Below are 16639 nucleotides of genomic sequence, written 5' to 3' on the forward strand. Positions count from 1 at the left end.
CCGAGATTGTGAGCAAACCTGAGCATTTTAAGGTAAAACTAAAATAGCAAATAACTCAAACCGAACTAAACAATTTTGAACCGAATTTCTAAAACACTTTATACAGAAAAATCTGAACCCTATAAACAAATGAATATTTTAATATCCAAAATATTATTTATATACATAAAATATTAGTTAAATTAAATTAAAATAATAATATATCAAAAATTAAGAAAAAAAAAATATTCTAAAATTATTATTTTGAAATAATTTACCTAAATTATATGAATCATCTGGTAATTCAATATGAACCATTCAATTTGTCGAAACAACCAAAATATTATCTTCAAGTTATCTAATATCAATGTAATAAAAATCGCTAGGCGGTGGTTAATCGATTCATAGAAGATTATTGTTTAGACAGTGCCTAGACTGATTTATTTATAAATCGATTTGAAAAAATCTTTTTTGCTCGTATCATTTGATGACTAGATGGGTGCTTAGGCGCTAACTAGACTGATTTTTAGAACACTGTCTAATATTATCCAAAAAAATCTAAACTGAATTGAACCAATTTCTTGCAGGTATTAACACCTTTCTAATGAAAACTTTAAAAAGGGACCAAAACTGGAATTTTATTTGATAAATATTTAAACTTTCTTATTTACAAAAAAAAAATTAAAATCCACCCAAGCTTAAATGTGGGCACAAAAATTCAAACATTTTTTAAACCTGAGTGAGAAAAACCCTAGTTTGCCTCTCCTGTCTCTTTATAAACCCTCTCCTCCACCACCATAAACCCAAAACAAATCCCCATTTCCTCCTCTCACTCATGGAGACTCCCACGATGAAGCCCGACACAGTCCTCATCCTCGACTTCGGCTCCCAATACACCCACCTCATCACCCGCCGCATCCGCTCCCTCAACGTCTTCTCCCTCGTCCTCAGCGGCACCTCCTCCCTCACTCAAATCTCCTCCCACAACCCCCGCGTCGTCATCCTCTCCGGCGGCCCCCACTCCGTCCACGCCCCCGACGCCCCGAGCTTCCCCGACGGGTTCGTCGAGTGGGCTGCAGGGAACGGTGTTCACGTTCTGGGGATTTGCTACGGGTTGCAGCTGATTGTGCAGAGGCTCGGGGGTGTGGTTGTGGAGGGGGAGAGTAAGGAGTATGGGAAGATGGAGATTGAGGTGAAGCGTGAAAGTGAGGTTTTTGGGAAGGGGAGGGTTGGGGAGAAGCAGGTGGTTTGGATGAGTCATGGTGATGAGGCTGTTAAGCTTCCTCATGGGTTTGAGGTTGTTGCCCAGAGTGCTCAGGGTGCTGTTGCTGCTTTGGAGAATCGGGAGAGGAGGATTTATGGTTTGCAGTATCATCCTGAGGTATTAGAATCATTAAAGTTTGAATCTTTAGCTGCTCTTATGTTAATGATTAGTTAAGTGGATGTGATGTGGCTTGTGAAGTATCGGTTAGAGTCTGGAAAATGAAATGGCTTTTGTTGGATTTTTAGTGGATGATGAAAGTCTGTATCTTTCACATTTTTTATTCATATCTTAAAGCCTCTCAAGAGACTTGGGAGCATTTAGTAAGACTTTTGTTGATGATTTTGGTACTTTTTGATTGAGTGTCTGGTCTGGTCCAGTTCATTAGTGTTGTCGTCTGGTCTCTAATTCATTGGATTATTGCTAAGGAAGTTCTTTAAATGGATGTGGTGGAGATTGTTAATTTCTAGCTGTTTACTTAATGATTTTCTGTTTGATTTTGGCAGGTGACGCATTCACCAAAAGGAATGGAGACACTTAAGCATTTTCTTTTTGATGTGTGTGGGGTATCTGCGGACTGGAAGATGGAGGATCTGATGGAAGAAGAGATCAAAGTGATTAACAAAACCGTCGCAGCTGATGAACATGTCATCTGCGCTTTGTCAGGAGGTGTGGACTCTACCGTTGCTGCAACTCTTGTTCACAAGGCTATTGGAGATAGGCTTCATTGCATCTTTGTTGATAATGGGCTATTGAGGTCAGATAACAAGCTTGTATTTTTAGTCGTGCTGCACACTTTTAGTATGTTCCTTTTTCAATTTAGAACTGTCTGTTTTATAGGTATAAGGAGCAAGAACGTGTGATGGATACATTTGAGAGAGACTTGCATCTACCTGTTACTTGTGTAGACGCATCTGAGCAGTTTCTGAGTCAACTCAAAGGCGTAGTGGATCCAGAGGCCAAGAGGAAGATAATCGGAAAGGAGTTTATCAACATTTTCGATGAGTTTGCCAAGGAGCTAGAGAAGAAGCATGGGAAGAAACCCGCTTTTCTAGTTCAAGGGACTCTGTACCCTGACGTGATTGAGTCGTGCCCTCCCCCAGGTACTGACAGGACACATTCTCACACCATCAAGAGTCATCATAACGTAGGAGGGCTCCCTAAAGACATGAAACTCAAGCTCATTGAACCACTCAAGCTTCTCTTCAAGGACGAGGTGCGTTTGAGTATCCTTCTTTCCTGCAACTGTCAAGTGTTTTACTACAGTTTGTTTGATCGTTTCTTTGTGCTATAAAGGTCCGTGAGATGGGAAGAATCTTGAATGTTCCTGTAGGATTCTTGAAGCGTCACCCGTTCCCTGGTCCAGGGCTCGCAGTTAGAGTCTTGGGGGATGTTACTCAAGGAAACGCCCTTGAGGTTCTTCGTCAGGCAAGTTTATTTAAAACCTTAAGCTGGAACATATATTCTGCTGTTCCTCGTTTACCAAACTCATTTTCTGGCGGTTTATTTTAGGTTGATGAGATATTCATCCAATCAATCAGAGACGCGGGTCTCTATGATTCGATCTGGCAAGCTTTTGCAGTGTTCTTGCCTGTAAGATCAGTTGGAGTCCAAGGTGACAAGAGAACACATTCTCATGTGGTTGCTCTTCGCGCAGTTACAAGCCAAGATGGAATGACTGCAGACTGGTTAGCTTCTTACTTTTCTTTATAACCGATTCATATAGAATCCGTTTGGTCTTTTGCTACTTGTGTTGATACGAATACTTGATGTTTTACAGGTTCAATTTTGAGCACAAGTTTCTGGATGATGTCTCCCGGAAAATCTGTAACAGTGTCCAAGGAGTAAACCGTGTGGTTCAAGACATTACATCAAAGCCTCCTTCAACGATCGAATGGGAATAAAAGAATCAGATCAATTGGGTTGTTTGGTTTATGGATATCCACAATTTTTAGACCATTTTATAAAAGATTGTTGTGGTCATCATCTAAAATTGATGCTTATTACTATTATGAGCAGAATATAGTTTTCTCATAAAATATTTATTGATCTAAAACTTGCATGAACCAGGTCGGTCAATTAGCCCACGTACTACACAATCAAGCCAAAACGAAAAATCCAGTGCGACCCATCCAATTAGAGGATCAAAACAAATTTTAATGATTGATGTTATATTTTTGTCGATTGTTATTTTACAGTGCTAAACGAAATATTAGCGAAGGCAAGAAAAAAAATCTAAAATTGAGGGTGGTGAGAGAGATAGAGTTTAAAGAGAGGATGTTCTCATTGGCTTCTGGCGTCCCCTTTATAGAAAGTACCATCTCTTTTCTCTAGAATTATAAGTTTGTAATGCTGAGATGGATGATGAAGATGTCAATTTAAATACAGATGATGAGCATTTTAAAGAAGATGATTCAGCTTTTGATCTTATGGATTCTGGAAATTGGAGAAAATTTGACCAGAAGTTAACAGATTATTTGGGTGAGAAAGGTCCTCCTCTCTCACCACCATTTGAAGACTATACTTCTCCAAAAGATAAAAGTGTACCACTTTTCTCATAGACATTACAAAAGGATCATGAAGAATGGAGATATGCAGCAGAGGCGTTGGTTAGTTTATTCAACAATATCTGCTGTTTTTTTGTTGTTCACTCTGTTACAAGGACACTACTAAACTAGCAAGCATTGGGTTTATGGATTGGAACAATACTGAAGTAAGGCTGAGCCAACATGAAACTAGTCATGATCACATTATGTGTATGAGCCAGTGGATGGAACTCCAGATAAGGCTGCAAAAGAATCAGACAATTAATAAGTGTGTCCAAGAGGAAATCAAAAAAAGAAAAAAGAACATTGGAGAGAGCTTTTACTCAGATTATTTACAGTGGTAAAGTATTTGGCTAAGAGTAATATAGCATTTCAGAGATCTCTGGGGAATATTGAGATGATTGGTGAATTTGATCATGTAATGAGGGAGCACATTAGGTGGATTACCAAAGGAGAAACCAATACCATTATCTCAGCTACAAAATTCAGAATGAGTTGTTTGGAATGTGAGTTCTTAAATCAAGTTTATGATCATCAAGAAGATTAAAGAGGCAAAACTATTTTCATTTATCTTGATTGTACTCCATATATTATCCACAAAGAGCAAATGTCTCTCATTATTCGATGTGTGAAAATATCAGTGAATCCAATTCAGAATGAAGATTTTTTCTTATCTCGAAGTTGAGGATAAATCAGGAAAATGATGTCATTGATTGGTCTAAATTTGGATATTAATGATGTCAGAGGACAAGGTTATGACAATAGATCCAACGTGAAAGGAAAAAAAAACAAAGTAGTGCAGAAGAGATTGTTGGATATCAATCCAATAGCGTTTTATACACCATGTGGTTGTCATAATCTGATTATGGCTGTTTGTGATATTGCTAAATCTTCCGATAAAGTGATCTCTTTCTCTGAGATTATCCAGCATTTATACGGGTTTTTTTTTCACCTTCTTCGACTAGGTGGGAGATGTACATGAAAAATGGTGGGAGGTTTTACGCTTAAACCACTATCAGATACGCGTTGGGAAAGTCACTTTGAAAGGGTTAAGGAAATATATTTTAAGGCTCTAGAAATTAGAGATGCCTTACTTGGTAGAAAACAGTGATGATCCGGGAGCGTGGAGTGATGCTGAATGTCTTGCGATAAGTTAAATACAAGGAATTGGTAGGTTTGAGTTTTTGTTTGGTATGATTATGTGGTATGATATTATATTGTTGTTAGTATTTTAAGCAAGATGCTACGGTCTGAAGAATCTCGATCATTCCATTGCTCAGCTAAAAGGGGTTGGTTTCTTTTTTTCCAAAAATATAGAGAAACAGGATTTAGAGAAGCAAAAGCTGAAGCCTCAAAATTGCAATTGCTATGAATACTGAACCCGCGTTTAACAAAAAGAACAAGTGTCTTATTAAAAGGAAAACTCATTTTGATGAAGAGCGAGACAAAGGTGATGATGTTTGTCAAGTTCTAAGTTTGAAAGATGAATTCAGAATCAATTATTTTATCAAAATGATTAACCAAGCTCTTGTTTCTTTCCAAACAAGGTTAGAACAATTTAAAGAGTGAATTTTTTTTGGGTTTTTGTTCAGTCTACAAAAGCTCAACTCAACAAGTGATAATAGTTTGAAGACTAAATGTTCTAACCTTGAAGCTTTTCTTAAGCATGGAGCAAATTCTGATATTGATGGGAATCATTTGTTCATGGAAATCAAATTTTAGAGAAGTTTTGCCAAAAGCTTTCAAGAATAATGTAGAAGTACTGGATTATTCGAAGATAATGAAGGATAGCTATGCGAATAAATGGAGTGCTTACAGGATAATGCTCACTATTCATGTTTCAGTCGCTTCAGCTAAAATATGTTTTTCTAAGTTGAAGTTGATAAAGTCTTATCTACGATCTACTATGTCACATGAAGGTTGAACAGATAGGCTATTTTATCGATTGAAAAATCTTTGATTCGAAATTTCAATCATGAAGATCTGAGGAATGATTTTGCTGGAAAACCCGCAAGAAGAGTTATTTTTTCAGAATCGTTAGAGAATTTTCAGAATACTATTGTACTGTCTTTTGAAGATAAATATGTTTAGATTGTTCTTTTTTTTTTGTTCTATGATTATTTTTATAGACCTTTTCGATATTGTTTTTAATTATAAAAATAACAGTAAAATTATCTTTATTTTGAATAGGATTCCGAAATTCTCATTTCCGGTTCTGCAACCATCAATACAAAACCTCAACTTCACCAACTGATGGATCATGTTAAAAGCCATCGATCTATCATGCCAACAAATCTCATGAAAAAATGCCACTATTATTTTGTTCAAAATCAAGAAATTGTTTAAAGCAATTTTCAAACGCCTCATTCTGTATTTTTGAATAAATTAACCTCTAACTAGAAAGATTATAATTTGATGCTACCATACGAAATCCAAATACAATCCAATTTCTTGTCATCTTGTGCTTAGATTTTCTTCCGTCATTTTATGGAAAAAGTGCATGTTAACGCATGTTCAATTTCTCAGTGGAGTTAGATGCAATTATTTGAAATGACATTACTTCTTTTTTAATAAGGCATTGTATTTTGTGGACAAACACTTTTCTAGCAGCTTTTGACCAGCAATCTATCTTTATATTTCCCAAATATATTTTAAAACATTCCAAAAAATTAAAGTACCAAAAGAATATCAAGATGGAACTAATCTTCTATCTATTTAGATTTTAGTATAAACTCTTGTTTGGTCGAACTTCAAACTAGTTAAAAATTGCACTTTTAATCTATTCTATTAAAACAGCAGTGTGACCCATTGATAAAAAGTTATGTCCAACTTAAAATTTTAATAATACGTACCTTTTTAATATAACTGCAATGAAATATATATATATATATATATTATGTAACCTCCACTTAAAGTGCCTAATGATCGGCAACCACCACTTTTTGTAACTGTATCCATATATCTTATTTTTGTTATGTAACTACGATTATATTTATTGTTCAAATCCCAACAATTTTTTCGATGATGTTCATGTATTTCATTTTTCCGAACTTGCTCATTTTTTCGATGATGATGTTCACCGAAATTGCTCATTTTTTTTTCATTTTTTCCGAACTTGCTTTTTTCTTCATGTGGAAATAATATCCCCATCATCTTTAATCTATCGGGAGAGCCTTTCATGGGTATTAGATGGAGCTTTTCTTATGAAGATTGAATCAAGATTGCTAAAATATAAATTTAAGCCATGTTACAAAAAAAAAGATTGAATCAAGAGATGTTGGGATTTCTTCAAATTCGTTTGCATGTATCTGGAAGAATTCGTTGGTGCCTCTGTGGAAGAATATTGCTGGCTTGCTTTGCTGAAGTCCGGTGGTGGCGCTGCAACGGTTCGTGAGAAGAAGGGCACAGCTTGCGTCTTTTTTTTGTACAAAAAAGGTTTTGTTTTTCTCATTGGATGACAAATTAGGTTTGGGCTTTTACCTTTAAAAGTGTATTTGATGATATACGGGGTGTCGTTAAAATGTCTAAATGCTTCTACAGTTTTGTATATGTTTTAGCATCATGAGATCATGTATATAAGTTTTTCTTTTTCTTTAGCATCGAGATCATGTGTATAAAGTTATCTTAAATTAGACGGCACAAAATATTATTTCTTTATGGTTTTACAAACCATTATATATGTATTTATAAAATTTATGTAATATTTTTCACCTAATAATATTTTAATCTAGCATTACAATCTACACTTTTTAATAGTACATGTAGTTGACTTGCCGTTGGATTTTAGTCGTTTAAATTTTTTATTTTAAATTAAACAATTTATTTACTGAAAATAACAACAATACGTTACTCCCTCTGTTTCATATTAAATGTCACTTAAAGGGCATATATTTTTTGTTTTACATTTTTTTAGAACTTTTTCATATTTTTGTTTTTCTATGTAATCATATTTGTGTATTTCATTGTAATCATATTTGTGTAAAATATTATTTAAAATGATTAATAATGGGTTTTGATAATTGTATTGAATTTATGGTGTTGCATAACTATACATCTATGCCATAGCCATTTCACACATTAATTTTGTACTTTATTCCTAAACAGTTTTTTTTTTAAATAACAAAGTATAGTTAAAAATTTTTTAGTAATCACAAAGTAATTAAATAGATAAAACTATATGTTTTTCATTAAATTTTCATGATTTGATTTCATATATAATGATAATAACGTTTATACAAATAATTTTTCGTGCAATTAAAAATATTTTTTGTAAATTTTGATCCAATGTAAATAAAAACCATGTTACCTTTGTAATCAGGAAACAAAAGAAACCAGTTATATAAGTTATTAAAGTAGTGGTTACAATATAACATAGGGGACCAGTTATATAAGTTATTAAAGTAGTGGTTACAATATAACATAAGGGATCCCGATTATTATGAAATTAAAGTGGTGGTTACAAATTTGTTAGACTAAACATATATCAATATGTCATAATATTGATTTTCTGACTGGTTTAAACGCAGCGGTTGCAGGAGTTTGTGGATCCGGGCAGTTGCGGTTTCTAACGGTCTTAAGAGATTTGTACGACTGGTATTGCGGTTAAAAATTTGTGCGTTTGCGGGTGACTTATGACTGGTTAACTACCAAATGCGGTAACAGTCAAATAATAAATTAACAATATTTACATTTAATATAATTATAAAAATATCAAAAATCATAAAATTATAATAAATATAAAATTTATATTTAGAAAGTTATAATTTTAATTTTTGAAAATTTATTGAAATTGTTTTTATTATAAAATTTTATAATATTAATTAAAATATAATAGATATATTTTAATATTTTAATATTTTCATAATTTCAATTTTAAATTTTTTATTAAATATTTTTACTTTTGTATATATATTGATTTAAAAAAAAAGAAAAAAAAATTTACCCTCCCGCAACCGCCTGCAACCGCAAACGCTAGGTGGAGCCAGCTTTTGAATTTATGAGATTCAGAGCGGTTTGAAGCGGTTTAGATCGATTTGAGTGATTGTTGCAAACCGCCGACAACCGCTACCAACCGCAAAAGCAGCATTTGCGGGTGGTAGCGGAAAAACCAGTCGCACAATTAATAGAATATATGGTATATTTGTATTTTAATATTTTTACATAATTTAAATGAATACCCATATTTGAACTGAACCCGTAATGATCCAAACTGAATCCGAACTAAAATTTATAAATATCCAAATAGGTTTTAATCTCTCGTCTAAAGACCAATATCTGAATAGTCGGAATCGAACCCGACCTCTTACCCCTACATGTAGTCTATAATATGAATATATGATCACAGATAAAAACATAAATATGATTACAAACAAAATACATATATGATATAAGGAAAGACACAAATACATATGGAACTTGATTTATTTAATATACTTACAAAAATTATCTATTCTATTAAATTCATATCACACGAAAATATGATTCTACAAACACACAAACATATAAATTATATTAGACAAAAAATTTAAAAACAAAACATATACCCGCCCTCTCGAGGGCGGGGTCAATATCTAGTTTCTTTTTTAATTTGCAAATGTTACCTTTACGTGTTCAGCAAACTTCATTAGTATATTTTCCCATTAGGGTTTTATTTTCATAATTTAGTTTCATAGTATTGTGAAGTAAGAACCTCATATTTGTCTACGTTATGAACCAAAACAAATTCAATTTTACAAGAATTCAAAAGGATCTTCGAAAAATTCAAAATCACAAAATCCTGTTTGAATCACTGAGTTCATAAGATTGGAAAACGAAACCGAAACAAAAGCTAATTCTGTCAATCTAAAATGTGAGGTCTTTAACATATCCATGCAACTCTTTGAAGTGCCTCTTGGATCATTCCTGCTGTGGCGATATTTGTCCCTTTATGCTGCAACCAACATTGAACCATATACATATCAATTTCGGTTTACACATATTCCGGTTAAGTAACATAAATTAATTAAGCTTGTGTTAGTGATTGTACCTTGCAATTGACAGTTAGGCAGAGTAAACCGTCCCCCGTCGAGGACTGTACCGAGTGAGAATCCAAATTGAGATGACTAATCACATCCATTATCTCAAGCAGTATACCTTCTCTCCAAGCACATCTAAGCTCAATAACCACCTCATTGCCAAACGAACCGATACTTAGATTATCAGTTAAACCAGCATAACCGGTATCATCAGCTGGTTCATCTTCTCCTACGTTTACATCACTCTCCTTCCTCTTGGTGTTCAAACAATTAGCCGATGCTCTCTCATCGTCATCCTCCGGTTTCTTCCTCTTCATAGGCATTTGCATCTCTGTATCGGTATATTCTCTGCAAGATTCCAATTCTTGAACCCGTCTTTGCAGTTCTTGAAGATAATCAATCGTATCATCAAGAATCGACACTTTATCGATCTAAAAACCACAAGAGATAAGATTACTTCCTTGAAAACATAATATTTTATAACATGCACATGCAAAACATGTTAAGAGTCTATGTCCCAAAATTTTAGAAATGATTTAAAGTTATAAAAAAGAGTTATATAAATTCTTACTAAATCGATTATAGTCAGCCAAAATTTCATAACCAGATTAGTTAAATTTTGTCGTTAGAGTTAAATACAAAACACTATTAAAGCAAAAGTGTTGGATTAGGGTTACCTTACTAATCGAAGGAATGATTGATCTCAACGTCATGAACCGATCATTCAACTTCTCTCGGCGTTTCCTCTCGGACAAGGCATGGTTCCCGGTTTCATCCCCAATCTTAAACATGTTATCTTCGGGTGTGTCTGGTAACAACAACTCCTTCTGGTGCATCCGAGGAACCTCAAAAACAATCTTCTTTAACATGCTTTGCGACTTCTCTCCCAATGTTTTTGCTGACAATGACAACCGCCTCCACCGCGTGAAACTTGACCGCTTATCAAAGTTCTGAAACTGCGGTCCAAGGACTAGCTGATGCGCTGTTTTGAATATCGTCGAGATCACGCCTTGGTAATGAACATCATCGTCCATATTCAAACGGTTACTCTGTTCTTGGATTTGACCTAACCGTTGAGGCCTGCTCTTTCTTGGATTACAAGAAACTCTCCCGGTTGTTCCTCCAACAAACGTCTGGGAAACGCAATCGCTAGAATTAACCGGTTGGTGAACGCAGTTATTGAGTTCTTCACCCACAAACTGCCAGCTTTGTACCTGAGACGCACCACCACCGTTGATGAACGAATCATGATCCTCTAGTTCTTGTTCAAACACGCTTGTAGAAGTTGTCGGAAAAGCTTCAGTTCCAAACGTTGGAATGTACTTATCGCTGTTTAAAGGATCAAATATTTCTTGATAATCAGATCTCGTTGATATAGTTCCATAAGGATGAGCCTCAAGGAATAATGTCTTCACGCATTGAATCACGTTAAAGTCCTCTGTAATCTATATTAATTTACCAAAATAAAAAAATAAATATCTATTTGAACTTTTATAAATTACAATTAAACTTTTTTTAGAAAAATGTAAATAAAATTATTGGTTTACATGTTCAGTTGTGCCGATCTCAAGGACTCCTCCAAGAAATGGGAAGCAAACTACTGTCAGAAGCGAAGCACTCTTTAAAGAGCAAAAACGCCACATGAAAATGAACGGAAAATGAACGTTTTCAGTATAGCGTTGGCGTTTCCAATCGCAAAAAAATTACTCAAAAACTTACTTTAGCGAGAAGAGAGCGAGTGAAGACTTTGCTGTCGGCGGTATGAGCGTTACATAGCCATATTGGTTCTCCGTTCCCTAATGCTCCTCCGGTAATTCTACATTAGTAAAAGACGGAAATAACTTTTATGAAACAAATTAATAGGTCTGGACACTTTATCCGCTATCTGAATTCGAAATTCGATCCGAAAAATTTGAATCGACGTAGCACAAGAGCCTAACGGATATTGAGCTATGAGAGATTGGATATCCGAACTCGAACAAATATCCGAAAATAATCAATCCAAAAATAATCAAACATACATATATTTAACTTTATATTCTTAGTTTACTTCTCTCATTTTATTCAAAAGATTTACATTGATTTGTATATGGTTTAAGCTCAGATAATATACATATAGTTGCAGACAAAGTTGTTTGTTATTCACTTAAAATGCATGTCAAAGTTCTTGTTTCATGCATCAACAAAAGTTGCATCTAAATTCTCAAAACAACAATTAGATTAGTATTTTTTCTTTTTTTTCAAAGTTTGTTTCCAAACTTATAAATCATCCAACCTATTAAAAATATAAAAAATAGTTAAGTTAATTGTAAAATTTAGGTACAAGAAACTTTAGTAATAAAGAATTTGAATTTGTTTTTCAAAATCTAAAATATCTGAACTCGGTCCGAAATAAATGAACCATAACTAAAAATATCTGAATCCAATTTGATATGTAAAAATACCCGAATAGATTCTAGATCTTTATGAAAAAATATCCAAAAACCCGAATACCCGGTCCGAATCTAAACCGAACGCTCATGCCTAAGAACGAAATTGGTGTTTTGTTTTCGCGTTTCCATTATAGTTTATGAACCGTATTGAGTTTATTATTAAAGGTTAACAATTTTTAAACACACAAACATGTGCTCTAAGGATTGTGTTTGTAACAATCAAACTCTTCCAATGTGGGAGGAATACTCCCATGGAAGATGATAATTGAAAGAGAGACACGATACAAAAATTTTTTTTTGTCCTTTTTAATTTTTAGTAGACAAAATCAAATACTCTTTATTTTAATATTAAATGTTTGAGGTTGACAAAAATAAACATTAAATGTTTGCGACTTTAACAGAAATGACAAATCTTGAAGTATAGTTTTTCTTAGAACCAATCTAGAAGTATAGTAGTAGTTTACATCCACCCAAAATACATTTATATTAGTTTCTAACTATACATAAATACATTTAAAATTTTATATTAGTTTTTAACTGTACATAATTACATTTTTTTTTAACATATTTCTTTTAGGGGGAGTAGGGATGGATTGCAGAAAAGACGGAATTACCCTTCACCAATGTTGAAGACGAAAGACATGCATACTAGGTAGTACCACTCGGTGTCGGTGAGATCTTCCGGGGAGAGAGCGGTAGCGGAAGCTCGTCTACTGACCTGAGAGCCACCGGAGGCTGAGGATTCCGCGACCGAGAGAGATTCATAAAGCTCTCTAAGCTGCTCGCTTCTCTCAAGACCCAACTGGTCAGCTTTGACTTCCACTGCTTGAATCGTCTTCCTCGTCTTAATGTCTCCATTGTAGTATCCATCTCCCCATTCCAGCACTCTATTTATAGTAGTAACCCACAAAAAATACAGATGAAATAAATAAATAAAACTTTTACTTTAAAGAAAAAGGGTAAAGATTAAGAGATGTACCCTGGTTGAGAAGCAGAGATAGACCAAAATATTCCATAACTCCATTGAATGTTTCGAACTGAAACTGCGAGGTGTTTCTTTAGATTTTCCTGCACGGTTCTGTTTTCTCCAGTAGCCATTTTTTATTCATCTCTGTAGCATCCACACAAAAATAATAATCAGACTCTTGTTAAGAAAAGAAAAGAAGCAGAATGGATTTTCAGGTGATGACTTGCGACTTATGAGTTAGTGATTTTTACATGACACTGGTTCGGTTTGGGGAAGGAAGGAGACAGCGATACCCATGATATTTATTTTGAACCTTCTATATATGGGAAAAATATTAACAAGAATTAAATACTACTAGTATTTTGTTTTTTGAAGTTACTATTGTTGTGGCGGAATTGAGCTTTAAGTCAGACAGAAAAAGACTGTCCGAATCTCTTTATGGATACTTAGGTTAGGTGAATATACGCTGAGTAGTATCACATAATTCAGAAATTTACGAGGTGTTTTTCTTAAGTAGTTTTGAAAATGAGTGGAAAATAAAACAAAAGTAGTGTGTACCTACCCTGTGGTTGAATATTGTGTTCCAAGCAGTAAGCACCACTCTCTTTTTTTTATTTGTTTTGTTAAAAGAATTTATATATATAGTTTTTATCTTTGTACTATATATTTATAAAGTGATAAATACCAAACTAATGTATAGAAGAATTACAGTAGCTATATTTATATACATTTTTTACAAAAAATATATATATATATATATGTATATACATAAAATATGAACATGTTTAACCACTATCAATTGATTAAGAAGCATAACGTTTCAGCTATAACAGTATTACAGTAGCTATATTTATATATTCTACATCATTTTGGAATCTTAAGAAGCATAACGTTTCAGCTAGAGATGGCAAAACATGAACCTGCCCGCGGGCCAGGCCCGTGTAAACTTGCTGCGGGTCGGGATTGGTCACTAAGACTTAGGACCGAATTTCTAGCGGGCTTCGCGGGTTGAGCTTGTGGGGGATTGGGCCAGACGCGGGATGGGCTCAATGTGTACCACGGGACGCGCGGGGATCCACAAAGCCGATCTCTTCCAGCTCTAACGGTGAGAGAAATGGCGATTGGAAAGCCGATCTCTTCCAGCTCTCACGGTGAGAGAAATGGCTTGTCCTCTTCTTTGATCCGTCACAAAAACTTTGATCCACGAAAACAACTTCTCCATGCATGTTCTTCATCTTCTCGTTTGATCCATGTAGATTCTCTTCTCTGTTTCTTCTTATTTCTTTCCTTTTGAGCCACGATTCAAGAACTATGGGCCTTTTGAAGTTGCTGATGAACATCAACACGGTACATCTCTACTATAGTGGGGAATATGTCTCACGTGAATGATAATTCAATCTAGAGCTAGACTGCTAAATATATGTTCAACTAATGCTAATTAAGAAGAGTAGATGTCTTGGGGACGTAATCTAACCTTCTTTTTTTTGCTACCATGGCCAATACGTAATTCAATCTTGGGGACGTAATATAACTAGCATACTCTCAACTCAGCTTTGACTATACCTTTGTGTTATTCTTTTCCCTTCATTTATCTTTAGCATACGTTCATTTATCTTTAGCATACGTTATATGATTGTTGAAGAAAACCCAAGTTTTGTCATGTGTTCTTATCTATATTGGCCTCTTCTTGCAGGTGATATGCGCATGTGTTAATGAATATCGGAGTCCCGCGGGCCTGTACCGCCAAGGCTTGTGCAAGTCGCGGGTCGGGATTGGGCATCACTTCTAGGAACCACATCCCGCACGGACCTGTACCGCCAAGACCCGCAATGACAGTGTACCGCGACGGGGCGGGACAAGGCGGGTCGGTCCAACCCAATTGCCATCTTTCAGCTATAATTTGTAACTGCTAATTAATTAGTTGTCCACTTTTAATTTTGTTGCGAATTTCTTATTTAAGGCTGCAACTGGAATGTATATTTTTTGGAATTAAAACTTTTTGAATGCTTAATTCATGCGCATTCCAAAAAAAAATTGACCAGTTATAATTAAAAAATGAAATGTGTATTCCATTTCATTCCATAACATTTTATATTCCAGAAAAAAGTTAAATATCATTTGAAAAATCATTCCAATCAAAAACGTTTTGGAATAAGTGGAATGCTGATTCCATTCCATTAAATTCCAGAAATAATAATTCTTATCATTCCACATATTCCTTTTAATTGTTACCAGTTACACCCTTATTGTATTTATATGTGTACGAGTCAATAACAGTTTCATGCAAGTAAGACAATTATGGTTATCATGAAAGACTGAAACTTGGATCAAAGACAACGTTGAGGACTACCTAGAGTTGTGAAGAGAATCAAATGAAGTTAAGTGAATGTTATAGGTTTTTCACACTTATTAGAAAAACATATCAGATTTTAATTACTAATGCATTATTTTCAGTTATTAACTATTCCCCACAACTTTAACCAATAAAATCTTTATAAACACCACTATATTTTTTGAAGTTTATAATTACAATTAATTTATGCATTGAAAATGTAAAACATATATCTTTTTGAAACAATTTTCTTATAGTAAAAATGTAAAGATATTATAACTAAGTTTTAGATTTTTGACAGAAATACAGAGGAAACAAGGAGCAGATAAAAAAAAAAAACCTAAACACATACTCAAACTAGCCTTAGCAGGGGCATACACTACAAACTGAAACCCCTATCCAGGAGCTCGACTAAATCAGCACCATCCGCTTGCCGCAAAAAGAGGAGCCACAGTTAATCCGAGAGCCGAAATCCAGTAATTTTGGCCTCCCTGATGATCTGTTCTTAAAGATAAAGCTCAGCCGAGAACAGCTTGTGGAGGACTTCGATAGCACCGCCCACACTAATATAAAGCTCCAGCAGAGGTCAGACACACCTGATTCAACCAGACCAAGCATTTATTTAACTCGGAGCCAACCTATACAAAATGCTGATCCGAGCAAAGTAAGACTGTAAACTTTGCATTTCCTGACCTGAAGCCCCAAACCTGCACAAAAATTTGTCACGCTCACCACCACAAAAGCTCAAGTGAGCCTATGAGGCGCTGGGATGTGGGCGAAGACCAAGCGCGAAAACAAGCAGTCAAAGACACGAGAACAGCAACGGCGCAAGAAGCCATCGAGAACCGATGAACTAAAATATGTGCTGCTATTAACCGATTAAAATGCCGGCAAGACAATCAAGAACATGTCACTCTTCAAACAAAGACCGTCGCCTTCTGAAGATCAAACAAGCCAGGAATCTAAGAAGAGAAGATCCGAAGTGAGGAGGCATTGCAAGTGGCCACTCAGGAAGCATAGACAACCGCCGGTTAAACCTCTTACAAGAGCATCACGAGTCGGAACAGAGCTCCAGCACCATCAGTCCATCACACCTGCATACTCAAAC

At 34.9% G+C, this 16639-nt stretch overlaps 2 protein-coding genes across 2 annotated transcripts; one reads left to right on the forward strand and one right to left on the reverse strand.

The window, feature by feature from the left end:
• The first annotated feature begins 733 nt into the window (after positions 1-733).
• Positions 734-3296, forward strand: LOC103838090 (GMP synthase [glutamine-hydrolyzing]). The gene is made up of 6 exons (XM_009114509.3): positions 734-1360; positions 1747-1997; positions 2081-2456; positions 2537-2668; positions 2753-2928; positions 3021-3296. The coding sequence occupies exons 1-6, from the start codon at positions 815-817 to the stop codon at positions 3142-3144; spliced, it is 1605 nt and encodes a 534-aa protein (XP_009112757.1). The 5' UTR covers positions 734-814; the 3' UTR covers positions 3145-3296.
• Positions 3297-9468: 6172 nt separating this feature from the next.
• LOC103838089 (transcription factor EGL1) lies at positions 9469-13469 on the reverse strand. Its single transcript, XM_009114507.3, has 8 exons — positions 13451-13469; positions 13212-13343; positions 12847-13119; positions 11520-11616; positions 11348-11419; positions 10478-11245; positions 9812-10231; positions 9469-9715 (listed from the first exon to the last, which is right to left on the reverse strand). Exons 2-8 carry the CDS (start codon positions 13328-13330, stop codon positions 9644-9646), a joined length of 1821 nt encoding a protein of 606 aa, XP_009112755.1. The 5' UTR covers positions 13331-13343; positions 13451-13469; the 3' UTR covers positions 9469-9643.
• Positions 13470-16639: the final 3170 nt, after the last annotated feature.

The sequence above is a fragment of the Brassica rapa genome, chromosome A09 (genome assembly GCF_000309985.2).
Source record: "Brassica rapa cultivar Chiifu-401-42 chromosome A09, CAAS_Brap_v3.01, whole genome shotgun sequence".
Classification (NCBI taxonomy): domain Eukaryota; kingdom Viridiplantae; phylum Streptophyta; class Magnoliopsida; order Brassicales; family Brassicaceae; genus Brassica; species Brassica rapa.

Coding starts and splice junctions, on each gene's coding strand:
- LOC103838090 (XM_009114509.3), top strand. CDS start 815: ATGGAGACTCCCACGATGAAGCCCGACACAGTCCTCATCCTCGACTTC. Junction 1,998..2,080: donor GTTGATAATGGGCTATTGAG/GTCAGATAACAA, acceptor TCTGTTTTATAG/GTATAAGGAGCAAGAACGTG. Junction 2,929..3,020: donor GATGGAATGACTGCAGACTG/GTTAGCTTCTTA, acceptor GATGTTTTACAG/GTTCAATTTTGAGCACAAGT.
- LOC103838089 (XM_009114507.3), bottom strand. CDS start 13,330: ATGGCTACTGGAGAAAACAGAACCGTGCAGGAAAATCTAAAGAAACAC. Junction 13,120..13,211: donor ATCTCTGCTTCTCAACCAGG/GTACATCTCTTA, acceptor TACTATAAATAG/AGTGCTGGAATGGGGAGATG. Junction 11,246..11,347: donor AGATCGGCACAACTGAACAT/GTAAACCAATAA, acceptor AAATTAATATAG/ATTACAGAGGACTTTAACGT.